Below are 20,290 nucleotides of genomic sequence, written 5' to 3'. Positions count from 1 at the left end.
AGGTCTACAGAGCTTGCGTCCTGAGTACACTTCTGTACTGCAGCGAGTCATGGACTCTTCACTCACAACAGGAGAGGAAACTGAACGCTTTCCACATGCGCTGCCTCCGACGCATTCTCGGCATCACCTGGCAGGACAAAGTTCCAAACAACACAGTCCTGGAACGAGCTGGAATCCCTAGCATGTACGCACTACTGAAACAGAGACGCCTGCGTTGGCTCGGTCATGTTGTGAGAATGGATGATGGCCGGATCCCAAAGGATCTCCTCTATGGAGAACTCGTGCAAGGAAAGCGCCCTACAGGTAGACCACAGCTGCGATACAAGGACATCTGCAAGAGGGATCTGAAGGCCTTAGGAGTGGACCTCAACAAGTGGGAAACCCTGGCCTCTGAGCGGCCCGCTTGGAGGCAGGCTGTGCAGCATTGACAACCAGGCAGTACCTGCTGGAGATGCTCTAGGAGGATTTCCTGCTACAGGCAGGGGGTTGAACTAGATGACCTATTAGGTCCTTTCAACTCTATGATTCTATGACCTCTTCTTCCCCCACTTGGAGCCAGGAGAGCTCAGTGACACGTACCCCTGAGGCAACTGAAAAGCTGCCTCTCCTGGTGATTAAGAGAGCCAGTCCTGTGCACAGGCTCCCTGCTTTTTTCACGGCTTAAAAAACAAACAAAAACAAAACAAAAAAACCCAGAATGGAGGCAACTCTTCCTGCTGCCTCCCCGGGAGGCAGGCATCCTGCTTTTTTAAAAATTGGAAGCCAGCCATGATGGCAGTGGATTGGTTGCTGGCTGCTTCCCTGTGTGTTATAATGGGTGTGCGTGCGCTGCTTAATCTCATTGACTGTGCCGGTGAAGGAAGGAGCAGGGCAGAAAGGCAGGAAACTTTTTTTTTTTCCCCTCAACTTGTTGGGTCTGGTGACGCTCTGCCTCCCCTGACTGCACATCACTGAATGCCCACTCTTCCCTCCCCTTCCCCTGTGGTCTCCTTGTGTCTGCTTAGACTGCAAGCCCAAGGGCAGGGATAATGTAGGCAACCTTCAGTCCCGAAAGACTCTGGTATCGCGCTCTGAAAGGTGGTTCTGGCACAGCGTCTAGTGTGGCTGAAAAGGCCAATTCGGGAGTGGCAATCCCTTCCACACTGGGAGCAAGTGCAGTCTGTCCCTGGTCTGTCTCCCTGGCTATGGGCCTTCCTTCTTTGCCTCAGTCTGTTGGCCAAGTGTCTCTTCAAACTGGGAAAGGCCATGCTGCACAGCCTGCCTCCAAGCGGGCCACTCAGAGGCCAGGGTTTCCCACCTGTTGAGGTCCACTCCTAAGCCAAGGGCAGGGATATGTCCTCTCATTTTGGGTAGAATAGAAAGGGGGAAGCCTCTGATTGGGGAGAAGCCTGACAAGACAAAGAGGACCTTAGCCCCCTGTGGAAGGTCATCAGGGAGGAGGGTGTGCCAAAGTTGTGGTGCTGCCTCAGGGAAAACACTCCTCCCACAGTTGCCAACCTAGCCTTGGTCAGTGGTAGCACATGGGGGAAGGCTTCCCAATGACCTCAGGGGGTGGGTCACCATTGGGAGGAGGTCCTTCAGATGCCCTGGCCCCAGGCCATGAAAGACTTGAAAGGTTAAAGCCAGCTCCCAGAATTGCACTTGGGACACAGCAGCTGGTGCAGTTGCAGGAGCAGCAGTTCAAGAGTCAAACCACCAAAACTGCCGGAGCTACACAAGTCACCACATTCTGCAGCAGCAGCGGTTTCCAGATGGTCTTCCAGGGCAGGCCCACAGGGAGTGTGCCACAATAGTTGAGTCTCGGTGCCAGCAGTGGGCAGACCACCTTGGAGAAAGCTTTTGCAGGGCTTGCGGAGATGTCTCCTCGGTCTTTACTGCTCCAGCCCTCCTATTTTCCCGTCAACCTCCGAACATCATAGCTGAGGCTACCATTTCTGCCTAGCAATTTATGCACGTGGTTCATTTGTCAGCAGAGGCATCACAGAAGCTGCTGCCTGGCGCTGCACAGGCCCGCCATAGGTTTCCTTGCACTGCCTCCCATGTGCTGCTGCTCTGTGGCAAGGCGACTATTTATAGCTGCACTGATTAGTCTCTTCTTCTTCTGGGGAAGGTCATTGCCAGCTTGCCTGAGGCTGCTCCAGCACCTCCTGTGCCAGGTCAGGCGACTTCACCAAGGGATTGCCAAGGTGGAAGCTCCCTCCTCCCACTCAGCCCCCCCTTCCTGGCCCCCCCCAGACCTGGCTGGGCAGGACCCTCCGGCCCTGCAAGGGAGGTGCGGCAGCTGACAGAGCCCAAGCAGAGCTTCCTCAGTGGCGTTTCCTTTCCTGCCCATCATCCTCTGTCTGAATCACTTGCAGGCAACTTCTGGCAGTGGCTGTGATTCAGTTCCACCTCTGGCTGCCAGGGAAGTAGCAGGGCTGCTGGGGCCTTCTGCTCCCAGGGATCCTACCTCCGTTTCATCCGCAGACATCTACTTGATTGGCGGAAGCTCAATTTGAGAAGCCTGACTGTGGCCACAACACATATTTGCTGGTCACAGTAGGGAGAACAGATGTTAGATGCTGGCAACCTTCAGTCTCGAAAGACTCTGGTATCGCGCTCTGAATGGTGGTTCTGGAACAGCGTCTAGTGTGGCTGCAAAGGCCAATTCGGGAGAACAGGCCGTTCCATCCTCTCCCTGTCCTGGTCCCTCAAAGTAGTCACAGGCGGGCTAATGGGACAAGGTGAGGGCCACACAGCCCCCACATGCCTTGGGAGGGGAGCAGAAGAGCTGTGAGGGCTTCTCCGGGTCCTGCACAGGAGCTGCTGTGCAGTGCTTTATGCAAAGCACCCAGTCGGCTTGGCACACTGGAGTCCGAGGGACCCCCAAATCCACGGCCCATCTGAAGGCGGCAGGAGGGGGCTCGCCCCGCAGGCCAGGCCAGGCCCCGCACACAGGCGAGGGCGGGGGGGGGAGAGCTGGCCCCTCCCGAGTCTGGAGACTGCTGCGGCCCTGCAGCCCCGCTTCGAAGCCTGCGCCGGCCGGTCTCTCTGCGGGGAGCAGGGGGGCGAAGCTGGATCCGGAAGGGGCCCCTCGAGGCCCCGGAGGGAGCGGGCGCCCGGCGAGCGTGCAGAGGGCGGCGTCCTTGAGGGCCGGGCCGAGGGGCGCCCTTCGCAAGCAGGCGGCGAGCCTCCCCCCGTGACGTCCGGGCGACGGAGGCGGCCAGTCCTTCCACGGGCGGGCAGCGGCGCTCCGCCCGCGGCTGCCACACGGAGCGGAGCCGCCTCCCGAGACCCGCTGCGGAGCGCCCCCGCCCGCCCGCCAGGCAGCGCCGCCCCCGCCCCCGGGCGCTAAAGGCGCCGGCCCGTCGAGCGCACCTGCTCTCTGCCCGTCCGCGGGCTGCGCTGGGAGGCTGCCGGGCGTGGAGGCGGAGCGGCCGGGCGTGCGCCTGGCCTGGCCTCGCCTCCTGCGCCGGTCCTCCTCCTCCCGCAGCAGCAGCAGCAGCAGCAGCAGCTCAGGGCCGCGGCGTCGGGCAGAGCCGCCGTCGGACGGGCAGTGCAGCGGGCGCCGCGGGAGCAGCCGGGCTGCGCGGATGGAGCCCCCGCTCTGAGCGCCGCGCCTCCCGCTCCGCCCTCCGCCCGCCGGGAGAAGCCGGGAAGGAAGAAGGATGCTGTCCGCGGAGCCGAGGAGCGCGCCTGCGCCCCGCCGGAGCTGAGCAGGCTCGGGGCTGCCCGGAGGAGGCGCCCCTGGGTGGCGCGGGGCGCCCGCGGCGAGGAGGGTCTCAGGAGCTGCGCCCGCCGCCGCCCCGAGGGGTTCGCCTCCCGCCACTACCATGATCGGAGCGGGCGCGCTCTGCCTCCTCCTCTGCCTGGGTGAGTGAGCCGGCGGGCGGGCGGGCGGGCGGGCGGCAGGTGCCTGGAGGGCGCGGGCTGGAGGGGGGGGGGGCGGCAGCCAGGCCGGGTTGCTGGGCGCCCCTCGGGGGAAGGCGAGTGCCCCCCTTTCCGCTGCAGTCCGCCGGAGCGGCCGGGGGCTCCGGGCTCGCCCGCCCGAGGTGGGGGTGCCGCGACGCGGGGAAGGCGCCTGGCACGCCCCGGAGCGCTGCCCGGCGCGGGACGTCTTCAGAAGGGCTGTCCGCGCGCAGGCAGCCCCTGCGGTCCTGGAGGCTTGCGGGACTCCAGCGGAGAGGACGAGGTGCGACCCCCGCAGCCGCCCCTTCGTGCCCCGCTTGCGGGCAGAGCGTGCAGGCGAGGAAGCTGCTGGGCAGCGGCGGCGGGATCGGAGCCCCGAGATTCCTGGACGGGGAGGCGCTCCTCCCCCTGGCGCTGCTGGGCCGCTTCGGAGCGGTTCCTTTCGGGCCAGGCGCTTGCCGCCCGGGGAGCTGAAGAGGCGCGCAGCTCGGGGACCTTCCCGGCTTCTCTGGGCCGGAGCATCCCCTGCACACCTGCCCAGGGGACGAGCAGCAGGAGGAAGAGGCTTCCAGGCAGAAGCTCCAGCCAGCAGCAGTGAAGGGGGGGGGCCGGAGACAGGGCGCTGCACCTTCCCAGCAGCCGGGCACTGGGGGTGACGGGGGGGGGGCGGGAGATGCAGGCACCTCTCCATTCTCCAGAAAAATCAGTTGCCACCCAGTTGCCACCTGTGCCTGGTACCCTGCAGAGACCCCCATTCTTCAGCCAGCATTCCGCTGGCCCCCAAACCTCTGCCCAACCCGCTGCCCTCGCTTTGCACGCCTGGCCCAGTCCCAGCACATGATTTCCTGGGCAGGTGCAGACAGGTGTCTCTAAAGGGGACTTGCTGGCCAGGGCAGGGCCCTTGGCAGCTCCCCTGTCCAGTGGGCGCAGGCCAAGCCAGGCTGGCCCTCCCCTTTGCTCCCAGACTCCTGTCCTGGCTCAGGGCTTTTCCCTTCCCCACCCGTCTGCTGGCACCCCTGGGCTGTTCCTGTATGGGGGGGGCACCAGAGTGAGGAAGGGTGAAGCCAGAGCTCAGTGCAGCAGCTCCCAGGGCTGCCTGTTTTCCCCTTCCAGCCTCAAAAGCAGAAAACTCGGGAAGGAGCCAGCCGGCAGCCCAGCTCCTGAAACCTGCAGTGTCCTCCGTGTTGCCTCCCAGGCACACGTGCGCTTGTGTGTTCTGCGTGCGAGACATGCTTTGGATGAAGGAGAGATGGGAGCACGTTCTGCATGGGCCCTGCTTGTTGGGGGCGGGGAGGTATGTGTGCGTTTGGCACCGTGAGGGCCTGGGGTCCTGACTGGGGGGAGAGTGCAATTACTGGAGCAGAAGGCTGGCACCCAGACATGCGTATCTGACAAGAGGTTCCCAGCACTGCTTTCCTGGCTGGCTCTTGGTTGCTCGGTTGAGTCTGACCACAGGCATTGATTGGTGCCTGGAATAACTTGCTTGCTTGCTTGGAGGGCTTGGCAGGGGGGCCGTTCCTCCAGAGTGCAGCTCCTGGCCTTACCTTGCCCAGGGTCTTCTGTGGAGACCAAGTCAGATTTGGCAAATGCCAACAAAGTCCTCTGCCTGTTCCAGAAGAAATTCTGGAAAGAGGGATGGAAAAAGATGAGCTCCTGGGGGAGTCCCCCCAGATCTTCTTAGAAGAAGCTCTGCTTAGAAGAAGCTCTGTAGGAGAGGATTTGGCAGGTGGAGCCCTAGGCTTGCTCTGGACTCTGGAATTGCATCGTGGGGGGAGAGGAAGGAAGTGGGGAGGAGTGAGCACAAGGCCTTGGGTGTTCCTGGGGGACTGGGGAAGAGCAGTTCTTCTCTGGGCTTGGTGCCTCAACTGGAACCATTCTGGGCTGCTGATTGGCCAGTTGCCTTGCTGGGCACTGGCCCTCCTCCATGTTGCTTGGCACAGCTGCCAGACTGTGCCACACCTACCAGGAGAAGCAGGTAAGCACCCAGGAGGAGCTGCCACACACCCTGCTGTTTTCAGCACCTGCAGCAGTAGCATTGCCCTTGGATTTCAGGCTTGTTCTGAAGTGCTGTGTCCCCACTCTGCAATGGTCATGTCCTCCACACCTACATCTCTGTCCCTGAGACTGTGCGTGGCAAGCAATTTGATGTGATGGGAATGGACTGGGACTGGAGAAGAGTCGACTCTGGACTCTGAAGGCTGGTCACTCAGTAGTGGCACAGGGAGTTAAACAGCGCCGGTGTGTGTGTGTGTGTGTGTGTGTGTGTGTTAGAGTTGAGGCACACTGCAGCGTGCTTTGATTTTTGCGTTGAAGCGAACATGTTTGATGGAGCAAATTATTGTTGTCCTTATAGAACAGGATTGTTGCAAAATATGCAGGCATCAAACTTCTGACCTTTGTTACAGTTCACCCTTGGGAGATTCTGATCGAGCCGCGCGCAGTTAGCGCTTTGCACCCAGGGCTTGGAGGAAAAACAGCAAAGGTTGTGAAAGAGCTGTCAGAAAGTGCAATGAACACTGGAAGTGCGTTTTGACAACCGTGAATCTGAAGTGGAATGGATAACTTGGTTCAGCAGGAGGCTGTCGCTTGCAGCTGCCATAGAAAAAACATGGCTGCTCTGGTTGTTGCCAGGCTTGGTCACCCCTAGATGCCTGAGGAGATGAACGTGTGCTCCAGGCAGCCTGTGTAGGACGACTGTGTGACTGACCTTTCCCCTCTACAGCGAGGGCCTTTCCAGCCCTCCAATGCGTGGGCTTGTGAGACTGAGAAGGTGGCAGCTGGTGGAGGAGATTCAGTTCTTGTTTGATGAATCCCCCAGTCAATCGGAGGGCTGGTCTACTTGCCATATTCAGTCCTGTACCCTCTGGGAGTTGGTGTTTCTAGGCCTGCAGTCTGGTGATGAAGCAGTCAAGGCCACGTGCATTGCTATGGACATGATGAGAGGTTGCATCAGGCCGTATTGCCCTTTCCATGTCTGGGAGTCTTTTCCATCACCTGCTGCCTGATCTGTTTGATTGGAGATGCCTCCACCCAGGTCTTGAACCCAGGGCGTTCTGCAAATCAAGCAATACTAACAGGAAACATACAACACATGAACCCATTTATCTCTCCTCCCTTTTCTAAGTTTGGGCCCACAAGTTTATGCAGGGAGCAAAGGCGAAAGCTTGTTGAAATCAATAGCTTTATTTCCAGTCTTCCACAGTAGAATCAAAAGTGTGATGTGCATGTGTTGAAAACCCTGGTTTACCTCCTTTCCATCTCTTTAAAGGGACAGGCAAGACCACTTGCACAATAGAAACAGGCAATTTAAAAACATGTCAACTGGCAATATAGAATTTTAATTAACTTGAAGCAGTCACTGCAGTGTTGCCAGAACCCAATTGAACACTTCAGCTTTCTGCACCTCCCAGGTAATACCAGGTGGCCTGTCTTACTTGCTGTACATGGCTACTTTGTCACTGACCCTGGTGGACAGCCCCTGACTGGGGGCCCCTTGATGTCCTTGGCCCCCTTCCACCCTCTAGAGTTTTCCATTGGCCTCTGGAGGCTGTTGCTGAACCTGCTTGTGGACCTCACGGTGCCATGAGGCTGTCTGGATGCTGGGCTCCAGGGCCTTCCTCACTCTGCACTAGTGTGTGTGGTGGATGCGATTTATATTTGGCTCTTGTAGAAAGGGAGGATTTTCCCAGGTGAGGTCTGAGCTGCAATGGGCCACTTTGGAGCTGTCTTCTTGAGTGCCACTTGGTTCTGCTGCTGCTGTCACTTTGAGTAGCTTCCGCCAAGTTGCTGCCTTCCATTCTGATGACGTCTTTCCAGCAAGCACTTTTTGGGGAGGGGAGGAAATGTGGTTTCTCAGGCACACATGAAATCCTCAATGGCACTGCTGGGCAGCTGAGTCAGAGCAGTGAACAGCACCTCACTGTTGGCTGAAGCGCATGATGTGGTGGTGGCTGGTGCACTTCCCCTCCAATAAGCAGGCCATTTTGGAAACCTTTGGAAAAGTTGGCAATTGAGAGTCTCACATTTCCACGCCCCCTTCATTGTTATCCAACCTTGCCCAATCTTGCTGGTATTTGCTGTGGGCCGTTCCGTCTCCAGGGTTGGTGCAGATCCCTGTTTTCTGTTGGCTCAGTAAACAATTGCTTCCTTCTGCAGAAAAGGAACTGCCCTTCATCCCATTCCCCCTCCCATCAAAACAAATCATGGAGGGATTGACTGTAGCACTGCGAGCAGGACTTTGTAGCATGAAGGGTAGAAACCATCCAGGACTGTTTCCTTTCTCCTTGGAAATGCACAAAGTTCACTGACTGCTAGGCTGGCAGCGGCCATTACTCTGCTGTCACCACCATGAAGGTGTCACCACCACTCACGTTTCTTGTTCTGAAGGCAAGTCCAGGAAATGATCAGTGTGACAGCAGCAACTCTTCTTCTGCCCTTCTTCTCAATCCTGCCACCTCCAGTCTGGGAACCTTTCCATCTCCTGACCAAGTTCTGAGCTTCTACCATTACCCGCTTCATGCCACAGTCCTGCTTTGTAGAGTCAGGAAACCAGGCCAGGAGGTGCTAATGGTGAGAGCCTACCTGATGCAGCTGCCAGCCCCTCTTCTGTGGGCTCGCCCTCCCAGGCCTTCTGTGTCAGGAAGGAAGACCGACCAGTGGGCAGGGCACTCAAGCTTCTGGGAAAGAGACTGTGGGAGATATTCAGCAAAAGTGCCTTCTCAGCCCTGAATGCTGCTGGGCCCAGGCCAGGGCTTGCAATAAAGTGGTGGGGGGGGGGGGCTGGAGGTCAGGCCCTGGAGACCTTACAGCGGGACATGATGCCAAGAGGCTGTTGCAGAATCAGAACAATTCACTTAGCAGTCTCTTCTGCTTGGAAAGCGGCTGATGCCTGACGGGGCAGAGCCGTGATCTGCCTGTAGGTGTCACTGTCTTGCTTCTGTATCTGGCAGGAGGTTACTTGGGTGGCTGGAGAGAAGGTGGATCTGCGCATGAAGGAAGGCTCAGGGCAGCCCCAACATCTCCAGCATCTCCTTCTGCCTTCCCTGGTGAGGAAGGGAGAACCTCCCTGGCTCAGAAAGTAAACCAGAACAGATATCTGTGTGCCTGCAGGAAGACTCAGGACCCAGCCCTACCCAAATTTCCAGTGCTGGTGCAGCAGTGCCAGTGGGGTATGAGTTGTGGTTGGAGGGGCAATCACTGGGCTCTTCTTAAGGTATGGAAACATGTTCTCCCTTACCACGGGGCTGCACTGTGGCTACACTGGAGCTGGAAAGTTGGACAGGATTGGGCCTTCATGTACCTGCCCTCTGTCCTCCTCTTGCCCCTCAAGCATTCCCTAGGCCAAGGGGCTTCTTGGAAAGTTTTCCCGCACCAGCCTGTGCCTGAAGACAGTTTCGATCCCAGTCCATTCTGCATGTGCTTGTGGGAGTGACGGGGAGGCTGATGGGGCAGGTTGGACTCCACCGAGCAGGGGAAGGTCAGGCTGAGGAAGTGCTGTCCAGAAGTTCAGGGTCAGGAGGCCACACACACTGCAGGGATGGAGAGGCCCCACATGCAGATGTCGGTGGAGAGAGAGAGAAGAGGGACAGGGAGGGCTTTTGGCCATGAAGAGGGACAGTAGCCCAGGGTGTGTGCGACCTGCTGTTGCCCACAGTGCCCTGCACGAGTGCGACTGAATCCCTCCTTCTGCAAAAGGGTCCTTATAAAGGACCTGTGGAAGGACCCACCTCTAAACAAAAAAAAGGGGTACTCTTGTCCGGTTTCTGAGCTGTCCTTCCCCAGAGCCTGGGATGTAGAAAGACTTCCCATTTCACTTACAGGCGCTAATCAGCAGGCACCAGTGTTCTTGGAGAGATGCGATGTCTTTTGAGGCCCAGATTCTGTTCTCTGCTGGCAGCAGCTGGAACTCTGGCACTTCCTCACCCGGGGCCTGTGCAGCTCTGCCGTGGCCTCCAAGCAGGCCCGTCCTCTCTCCTGACTGGCTGACATTGCCTTCTCCCTGTTCTGTATTGCGGGCCATATAAGATGCGACATCCTATCAAGAAAATGCCTTGCCTGGTAGCTGCCTGGTCCCAGCATCCCTGCCCCAGCCTCCAGCAACAGAGAGGATTGCACAGATCAGACAGATTCATGGGGGAAGGGCTCATAAGCCGCCACTCACTAATTGGAGGCCCAGCATCCACAGGTCCTGGTCCTCTCTGTTCACAAGAGGGATGGCCATCGTGCCCTGCTTGTGAGTGCTCCGGAAGGGTCTGGCTGGCACCCTTGGAGGCAGAGCGCTGGGTGCCCTGCTGCCCGGTCCAACCAGGTAGTCCTAATGGCCGCTTCTTCTGGAGGGGGGCACAAAACCAAGACACAGCCCTGGTTGTAGTTCCATTTGCGTTTAGTGGTGGTTTCAAGGAAGCTGGAGGTCTGTCTCATCTGGCAGGATCCTGCCTCAGGTGTGTTTGGGGAGCGCCTTCTCCATGTTCCACTCCAGAGCGATCTTGCAGCTGGTGGTTCTTATGGTTAGGAAGCCTTCCTGGTATGTGACCCGGGATGTAACAGTCCAATTCCATCCCTGCCGGTGTTTCAGCACCAGGCAAGGGCCAGTTGGACTCGATGAGCTTATTATGGCCTATCTCTGGTTCCTGGTATCCAGGAATGGAATTTTTCTCTACTGGTTCGTTGATTGTGTTTTATTGTATTGTGGTTTTAATTGCTGACCATCAGCTGCCTTTTGAGTGCTGCTGTAATCAAAGGAAAGGCAGGGTGTAAATATTACATGAATAATGAAGCCAGTACATTCTTAACCTTGACCCAAGTGGTTCACACTCATCCCAGGTGGGTGCTGGTTCACACACAGGTGCCTTTGATCAGCAGGTGCAAGGGACAGTTGCCCTAATGTGAGCATTCTTGTGGTGTTTCAGCCATGGGGATGGCTGCATATTTGTGAGATTCGGGCTTGTCTCTAAAAAGTGCTCTGCAGACTCCTTCTGAGAAAATGGAGAACAGGGAGAATGGAGGCATTTCTGGGCCTCTGCCATCCCTGGGAGCTCCCCTGGGCGCAAGAGGGCTTGTTCTGCCTGCTCCTTCTTTGGGGTTCTATGAGCCTGGGCTTGTCCTTTCCGTGGGACAGCTGTGGGGCAGAGAACTTCATGGGTCATGTTGTCATTCCCTGCATGCCTGGAAGGAAGGAGCCTGGCTTGCATAGATCACAACCATTGCAGAGTTCTTGCAGACTCTGAGGACCAGAAAGGGTCTGAGACAGGTTGCACCTGTGGCAGTTTGCAAGGGGTCTTGGGGGGCTGTGGATTTGGGGTGCATTTCCCCCCCCCGAGTCTATTGCTACCTCAATCCACCCTGCTGCCAATATGAGCTACAATCATCTACTTCCGGTTCTCTCACATGGGAAGTGGATCATTCCCCTCCTCCTTGGGCTCTGTCCAATCAATGAAACCAGAAGTCCTACGGTTCCGAGTCTCATGAGGTGCATGGTCAGGGCTTGGGCAGCAGTGCTGAGATGGCATGGGAGGAGGGATTCCAGTTTGTGCTGCCCCGGAGGCAGGCAGAGCAGCTGGCTCTGGGCTGTGTCTGAGTGAGGTGATCGGCCTGCATCGGAGTGATGCCACCCAAGGCTTGCGTGGTGAGGCTCTTCTGCCTAGAAAAGAAATGTGGCTTCAGGCTTTCCTCCTGGCATGCTCAGGTTTTGGTTTTTTCCTTTTGGTCTGGAGGAGAGCTATGCCCTGTGAGCTCCCACCATGTAGGTTGTCCAGAAAATGCAGCCTCTTAGCGTTTTCTGGATCCCCTTCCCAGTTTCCAGAATCAAGTGGGATCTGATTTAGCCTGTTTGACTTATAATCCTTAAGAAACAATCCACCAGATTGTGCAGCAGAGTTTTCCTAACAGTCAGAAGTATTTGAACTGAGATTTTGATTAGAAACAAAATTCAATAAAATGCATTTATATGAGGCTTAAATGTTGTGTTCCATCAAAATTAGAGCTTTACTTGGACATTATTTTTACTGGAATACTTGTAAATATTTAAAAGGGAACAACTCAGTACGTGTCACATGATGTAAATGGGAAGAAAAAGAAGGCACTGGGACCTGCACAAGGAGGGAACCGCACAGGCTGTGTAGGACCTCTGCACGCACATGGGGGGGGGGGTGCACCCTTGAGGCAAGCTGAAGTGCCCGCTTCCATTGGTGAGCTTGGGGAGGTGGTAACCTGCTGTTGGGTGTGTAGTACCCTCTGGTTGCTCTGGCCCCTGCCTCATCCTCCTCTTGGCTGCTTGTGTGAGGAGCCAGGGAAAACAGGTGGGGGGATCACCTCCTCCGGTGTCACTGACAAAGAGCAAAGTGGCAAAGTTTGGGGGAGGGGAGCCTGTAGTGATCCTGGTGCCCATCACTTCCCAGTAACCAGGAGAAGGAGGCCCTCTCCCTCTGCCTTTTCTCTGCACCCTCCCTGCTGGCAGACAGAGGAGGTGGAGGTGGCAATGCTGGTGCCTGCCGACAAAAGTAGGGGTGGGATTTCAGCTGGTACCTTGACACAAGCCGGGTCGCATCTACATGTGCTTCCTCAGGACAGTCACCTGACAAAAGTCCATTACACCTTTGAAGCCGCCCACTGGATGGCTGTTGTTTCCATTTATGGTGCTGCTAATGAATTTATGCAGCAGTAGCTTTTTAGATCCCCTGGGGGCTGGGGATAAGAATAGGCCCTCGGTTTGGCTGTACTTGTCCTAAGAGGCGACTAAACAGCCACCGGGTAGATGGGGCTCGTCAGCCTGGGAAGGCAGCTCATCTGAGAGAAGGAAAACTCTGATCCCAAACCTCCACTGCCTTGTGGCTACATCCAGTTATGGGAAAGGCTTCAGGAGTCAACCTCGAGGCAAAATCCGGAGCTGGAGTCCCTGAGGCAGTTCATGGCTGAACACAGTCATGTTCTGGCAACTCCTGCAAGGCCGCTGGAACCAACCGTATTGGCCTCTGCCTTTCCATTGGACCATTTCAGCGACGTGGAGAGGGGGGATTTGCTGCCTGGGTAACAGCCTATCCTCCATACCTACTTTACCCAGGCTTCGCGCACTGGAGAGGACACTCTGTTCCAGAACCACCATTCAGAGCGCACACCATAGTCTTCCGAGACTGAAGGATGCCAACAAGAACTTTTTAGAAAGGGCAAATGTTGGGTTGGAAAACAAAGCAGAAGAAAAGGGTCCATGCTTGTGGTAGGCTTGTCTGAAGCAGACCAGGCCAGACCTGGGTGACTGTCTCAGTGTTGAGGAATGGCCACTGTGGCCACTGCATGGCCCCCTTGGCCACTGTGCTACCTGTTGGCCCTGGGTTCTTGCATGGCTCCTGCGCACTCATGCTAGACCTCCTCGGTAACCACGGCCCACTGGTGGCTTCCACAGCCTCTCTGTTCCTCAGCTGCACAGGTACCTGCTGCAGGCCTTTGGGAGCTGCAGTCTGGACTTGGCCAGTGCTCGATGCTCAGCAACTGATGGAGCCTGGGAAGCGACAGCTGAAAGCCCGACTCCTGCGCTGATCAGGAGGGGCCGCCTGCTTCCCCTACTAAGACCGTGTGACTCTAATCCTGTGGAACGGGGGGTGTCCAGACCTATGTGGAGGTTTCTCTGTTCCCAGTGTGTGTCATGTGGTCTCCCTTCTAATGAGAGACATTTGTCCCCCCAGCACCAGGCTGGAGTTGCGTGAACTGGGGTGAGTGCCACAAGGGCTGCAGTCCCCAGAAGTGCCTGAAGGGCAGTGCTGGTGTGGCATTCCACACAGCGCTAACCAGTGCTGCAAAGGCCAGGCTTGGGGAGCACAGGGACGTTCTGAGCAGGGGCTTCTTGCTGGGATCCCTGTGGGCTGGCCTGACAGTCAAATGCCCTCCAAGAGACAACTAGGAAGAAAGGAAAAAGGCGCCCCTTATGCTGCTGCAGCAATGCCCTCCCCGCACTTGCACAGGCCGATCCCAGTGTGGCCACCGCGCCTGGGCAAATAGACGGAGGTGCCGCCCGCCTTGCCCTGTGGTGGCAGTGTGGACAATGCCTGCCTGTCCACTCAAGATACGGAGAGGTGTCAGCTCTCCCCTCCCTCCTTGGTTGATCTTGCACCGTGATCTGTTTCGTATGTGAGGGACGCTTCCGACATGCCACGAGGACTCTGAGCTAGCAGTGCAGTGTGACCCCCCCCCCCCGAGTTGCGGGTCCTGGGCTTTGAGAGGGGAGTGGTGCCTCACAGTGGCCTGCATAGGCACACCTGGGCCACTGGTGTGCTTCCAGTGCATAGAAACACGGTGTGTTGCGGTGCATTGCCTTGTTACTCGGCTGCCATTCTCTCACCTCCACCCCCCTCCCCAGCACGGGCAGGTCTGATGGGAACTCCTGGGAAGTCTCTCTGGTGCCTGAAGACAAACAGGGCTGGGTTGCTTGGGAGGTGCTGTCTTTGCAGGCTCTGCTCTGTGACTCTCCAGAGGCGGTCTTTGCAACGAATCACGAGAGCAGCTTGAAAGGGACCTTCCTGGATGGGACTCAGAGAAGGGCAGGCTCCCACCCTTCTATGTGGCATCCAGGGGCTGCCTTTTCACAAGAATCATAGAGTTGGAAGGGGCCTAATAGGTCATCTAGTCCAACCCCTGCCTTAGGCAGGAAATGCTCTTAAGCATCTCCAACAGCTGCTTGTGAAGCCTCTGCTTGAACGTCTCTAGCGAGAGTCCCCCGTCTCTCTCAGCTGCCTGCTCCGGCCCATCCTGTGTCCATCAAGAGGAGATACTCCTGGTGAGCCTGGCAGTGATGAGCAGCTGCTCCCCCGCTGTGCTGCCGACCCCCAGCAGGCAGGCTGTTGCAGCAAGATAGTACCTGCTCAGCATTCAACAGTGACCTTCCAGCCAAAGGCAGGCTGGCAGTTGGGTGTTTCGATTGACGAGCAAGCAAGACCTGCCAGGTGCGCTGCAGGGAAGCAGGTGCTGCTGTTTTGTGACAGCCCTGGCCATCTGTGGGTGTGTGCGAGGACATTGACATCTGGGAGGGCAAGAGAAATGGACCCCCACCCCCTTTTGTGTCTCCTCCCCCCCGAGATTTGGGGAGAGTCTGGAAGGCTCCAGCCAGGAAGCTATGTTTGCCCTTTGGCCAGACTCCCATGGACACTGTTTAGGCTGTGCTCACATACAGTAGTGCCCACAGTGCCAGGGAGTGCCAACTCCCTACCTAGCTAGTTTTTCCTGATGATGGGCAGGACAGACAAGTGGGGAGGGCAGCTGAGCATTCATTTACCTGCATTGTCTCTCCTTTCCTCCCTTGCTTTTCTGGGTGTCCATATATGTGCATCTGTTGAGCTCCTGTTCTTTGGGGTTTGTGTCCACTCTGAATAGGGGACTTGCACAAGTGCTTCTCCAGAGCCAGAGTTGTGGGTCCTCTGGCTCCGTCTCCTTGACCCAGGCTGGCTGTGGCTCTGCAGGGTTCCAAGCTCAGTCCTCTGCTCCCCTCTGAACTTCACAAGCTGGATGCAGTGCCAGGAACTGAACTCGGGGCTACCTGTACACAAAGCAGGGCTGGCTCTACCAGGTCAGGGCCAACCCAGGACCTCTTGACGCCTGAGGTGACCTGCTAAATGCTGCTCCCCAACTCAGTGACCTGCCAAGCGCTGCGCCTGCCACCCTGCTGTGTTCTGGCGCCGCAACTCTGCTCCTCTCTCTGCCTCCCCTCTTCCTTTTCCAATTCAGGGAGTAGAAGGAGGAGGTAGAGAAGGCGGGTAGAGATGCCCACCCCCCACCAAACCAGTGTCCGATGCAATAGCTTGCGTTAGTCTTCAGTTGGCCCTCCCTGACAATTCTCTGGTCCGTCCCTCTTTGTGCATCCAGTTCCCTGGAAGTCCCAGTGTGAAAAATCTGTGACTTTTGGCCTGCCTGAGCAAGTTCTCAGTGACCTCTGCTTGGCTCTGCCAATAAAAATGAACAGAACAAGATCAATTGGTGCAAAAGGCCAGATGCTGGAGGGTGCCCAGTGGTGGCTGCTCTATCGGGGCTTGTTGGGGCTGGCAGGGAAAAGGCACACAGCTGGCTTCCCTTTGCGGGCAACACACACTCTGCTCCTCCTGCCTGTGGCTGCACTGCCCGTGGTGTGACTTTGGGCTTCTGTGGAAGCAAGACAGCTTCCTGGTTCTCGCTTGTTTGTGCTATTGCTAGAAATCTGCCCAGCCTTTTGACCACCGAACCCCCCAATATGTAACTGACAGTGGAATGCAACATCCCTTGGACTCCTGTATGATGCAGCTTTCAGCTAACTGTTTCTTGTGTTTGAGGGCTGTGACTCAGTGGTGAGGCTCCTGCTTTGCGTGCCTCCCCTCCAGCTCTTGCTGAGGAAAGGGAGGTGGGAAAGGCCGTGTGCTGCCTGAGACCCTGGAGTGTGTCTGCAGCAGGAATGGGGTGACCAGAATGCTGCCTGATGCAGCCTTGGGTCCACCACCTCTCGAGGGTTTCTGCAAAGACTGCCAGCCTTCTCCTATGAGACCTCCTCCCAAGTGCTGCCTGTCAAGAGCTCTTCCCCATAGTCACGTGTGGGTTGGAGTCTTGGTTCTCATGCCTCTGGATTCCTTCTTTATAGTTTGTGCTGGAGTGTTGAGTGGTTGCAGGGGCCACTCAAAAGTCCTGGTTCCAGTGCAGGTCTGGAAGGCAGCACAGCCTCATAAGAACATAAGAACAGCCCCACTGGATCAGGCCATAGGCCCATCTAGTCCAGCTTCCTGTATCTCACAGCAGCCCACCAAATGCCCCAGGGAGCACACCAGATAACAAGAGACCTGCATCCTGGTGCCCTTCCTTTCACCTGACATAGCCCATTTCTAAAATCAGGAGGTTGCGCATACACATCATGGCTTGTACCCCATAATGGATTTTTCCTCCAGAAACTTGTCCAATCCCCTTTTAAAGGCGTCCAGGCTAGACGCCAAGGCGGCAGACCCAGGCTGGCACCCATAGGCAGTGCGCTCCTAATTTCCAGTGCACATTTCTTGCGTCGCTCCAGACACCAGGCAACGTTATCAGCACATGACACTGGGCGAGGCACAGATGAGACCATTTAGATTCAGCTGAGCCACAACCAGAAAGTAGAAAGCAGCCATCATGCAGGGCAGACAACTTGAGTAAGGGAGCCAGAGCAGCACCTGCTTCACACAGATACATCAAGCCTGTTTGTGTACATATAGCACATCTCGGCAGCTCTTCCTCAGCCTGGACCTTGGTCAGTGTTCCACGGTGGGCCCAGCTAGGAGCTAAGACCAAGGCCCTCACCCCTCTGCCACTGAGACAGACCACATTTGGTTGCCTCCTGGTTGGGCCACCTGTACCCGCCTATGCTCAGGGGCACCGGATGTGAGTGAAAGTAGAAATATGGGCAGACAGATGTGTGGCAGGCCTGGGGTGTTCCAGAGCTGGGCTCAACAAGGCTGTGGAGGATGAAGGGCAGCGACTGAGTCACTTGTAGTGGGGAGGGGAAGATTTGAAGGGCCGCAGGTAGTTGGCAGATTGCTCTCGCTGGGGACTCAGAGGGGGGGTCATCCTGGGTGGGGTGGATGAGTGGAGCAGCTTCTGAGGGTCTGTTTCTGACTTGGGGCAGGCTGCAGAGGGCCAGTTCCACTCACATGCCCTCCTTTGGCTTTTCTCCCCAGACAGGGTGTTCCATGCCTGCGCCACTCCCGCCTCACTGGCTGCCCAAGACGCCCCTGGCTGGAGGACTTCTGTGGATTGCGCGCGAGCCAGTGAGCTGTGTGGGTCGGAAGCCAGCTGCAGCTCACGCTACCGCACCCTGCGCCAGTGCGTGGCTGGCCGGGACCGCAACACCATGCTGGCCAACAAGGAGTGCCAGGCAGCCCTGGAAGTGTTGCAGGAGAGCCCCCTCTACCACTGCCACTGCAAGCGGGGCATGAAGAAGGAGCAGCTGTGCCTGCAGATCTACTGGAGCATCCACCTGGGCCTGGCTGGGGGTAAGCGGCACTGCTCCAGGCGCACTCTCGGTTTGAGTGCCTTCTGTCTCGTGGGGTGACTGCTGTGAGCAGTTTCATGTAAAGCATCAAAGCTTCTGATAAAGCAGGGGTCTCAAAACTACAGCCCGGGGGCCACATCCAACCTGCCACAAGATTTTATCCGGCCCACAGCAAATTGTTTCTTGCAGAGCATTTGCTAATGTTTGACATTTTTACTCATTATACAGTTTGTTCTTTATCAGTGGATTTTGATATCCAAAGATTTGACTATCCGCAGGTTTTGTATCCATGGGGTCAGACTGACCTACACTTTCCGGATGCGACCAGCCAGGCACAAAACCGCTCACTGTTTGACCAACATGCAGGAGAGGAAAAGTAGGAAAAAAATTATGCCTGTTCAACACAAAATGCAAATATATCGCTACATTTAGCAAGCAGCACTCATTTCTCCCACACAACAAATAATGAACAGTATCTGTATCAGTTCTATGAGACTTTTGCAGAAGTGGGAATAAAATTTGGTGATGTAGATCAGTATAGTGAGGGCAGTAAAGTAACATATGAGTCAAGGTTAAATCACAAGATCTGAGAGCTCTCCAATGACCCATTGAATGTGGCGCTCAAAACATTTGTAGGCATGACATTAAATCTGGCCAGTGTGAAGGCTGTGCGAACCTGAGAAAATAAAAGTAAAAGTATTTTGAACCAGAATCAGATGGTCACGAAAGCCCAAGATGCAAAGGAGAACATGATGTAAGGGAAGCTGGGCTGGTGGCAAATCCTGGGGCGGCTTGCAAATCCTGTTTTTCGATGTCAAATAGATGGGTCCGAATAAATTTAAAGGCAGCAGGCAAAGGTAACCCACCAACCAGGTCGAGCGAGAGGCCAAGCATCTGCAGTTATTGAAAAAAGAAAAGATTTAGGCCTGGAGAAAGAGTGGCATCAGCTAGGATGTTTCTGAGCAGGATGTTCTGATCTGCCTCAAAGCAGACCCTTAATCAGAATCTCAGGAATCTTAGCCAGGCCAAGGTTTCAATCTTATGCAGGCCATTTTTATGTCTTTTGAAGGCCTTCTGAAAACTGGAAGTGACATTGTGAGGCCTCCCAAAGGCCTTAGAAGGCAATCTGAGGCTGCACGTGGCCTCCCTGCGCCTCAGAACACCTTCCAGATATGACAGGAGCACAGCTGCAGTTGTCTCTGGAGGATCTGGGTGACCAGACCCATGGATTTCATTATCTGGGGATTTCGGCATCCGTGGGGGTTCAGGGAACGGAACCCCCATGGATGCCAAAGCACTGCTGTATCCCATTTCTCAGTTTAAGCAACACTTGTTTCTTTCTAATTGTCACATTTATTTCTTGTTCTGAATTGTGTCAGGCAGATTACAAAAAAGATCTGAGTAAAACTTATTCATTCATTTAAATTTCATTAATTCACGTATAAAATTTTTTTGTCTACAAAAATGTGTAAAATATCTGATGTGGCCCTCATATGAGAAAGTTTGGAGAGCTTCCTTCTGTGATGAAGAAGGAAATGGGCCTGCTGGAGGAGGGGTGGGCTGCGGGGTGGGGGGCTGTCTAAACCCTGAACAGTGCTCTGGGGTTGAGGCTGAATGTGCTGCACTATGACAGAGGGATGAGATGGGTGTTGGGAGCCCTCAGCATGAGGTGTTGTCACACTGGAGTTCGAATCCATCCACAGTGATGTTGTGAAGCCCACACTGGCCAGGTTGCGTATCAGGTTTCTCTCTCCCACCTTAGAAACATTCACACATGACAGAACTGGTGCGAGGGGAGTTCAAGGCCCCAGGACCACATGAGGCGTTCACAGCAGAGGTGCATCTTGAGCCCCAGGATTTGGACTTCTTGCCCTCCTGTATCTGGTCATCAGTACCACGGAGGAATCGGTGAACTTTCTGTTCCTTCTTGGGCATTTGCTTGGATCCAAGCTGCTGCTGTGAACGTCTGTCTTCCTTGCCCCCTTTCTTTCAGGTCTCTGTCCCTCTTTCTTGACCTGTTGCTTCCCCACCAGCAATGTCACTCAGTCCGATCTTCCCTCAGAAGCAGGGAAGGAGGAAGCCTGGATGCCCTCCATCCCAGCCTCCTGGCAGTTGTGAGGACCCCTGACAATGACATGCATTTGTAACTGTCCACGGGGAGCAGCTCTTCCCCATTGGCTCTGGGCTTGTTAATAAGTGAGGAACAGTGACTTTTTTGCCAGTGGAGGGGGACGGCTGAGGAGATCCCCACTGAGTAAACTGCTCAAGAACAGTTTGCTGGAGCCATTCTCCAGGGGTGCCTCCAGCTACACTGGCCTCTGGAAATTGATACCAAGTGGACATATTTCTAGGCAGCAGGATAGTTGCATTTCACAGGTAGGGTACAGAAGCCAGTGTCGTGATCATCTCCCCCCCCACACACACTTATATTCACAC

The 20,290-nt window shown here is 56.0% G+C and overlaps 1 protein-coding gene across 1 annotated transcript in view; it reads left to right on the top strand.

The window, feature by feature from the left end:
* Positions 1-3,712: 3,712 nt before the first annotated feature.
* The window catches only part of GFRA2 (GDNF family receptor alpha 2), a 71,722-nt gene continuing 55,144 nt past the window's right edge, over positions 3,713-20,290 (top strand). The window contains exons 1-2 of the mRNA XM_066639412.1: positions 3,713-3,852; positions 17,541-17,855. Coding sequence (XP_066495509.1) covers positions 3,813-3,852; positions 17,541-17,855 — 355 coding nt within the window. The 5' untranslated portion in view covers positions 3,713-3,812. The remainder of the gene's footprint in view (positions 3,853-17,540; positions 17,856-20,290) is intronic.

This window comes from Tiliqua scincoides, chromosome 11 (assembly GCF_035046505.1).
Source record: "Tiliqua scincoides isolate rTilSci1 chromosome 11, rTilSci1.hap2, whole genome shotgun sequence".
Lineage (NCBI taxonomy): Eukaryota > Metazoa > Chordata > Lepidosauria > Squamata > Scincidae > Tiliqua > Tiliqua scincoides.
The sequence above is the reverse complement of the archived record's forward strand: the minus strand, read 5'-3'. Positions and strand labels throughout refer to the sequence as shown.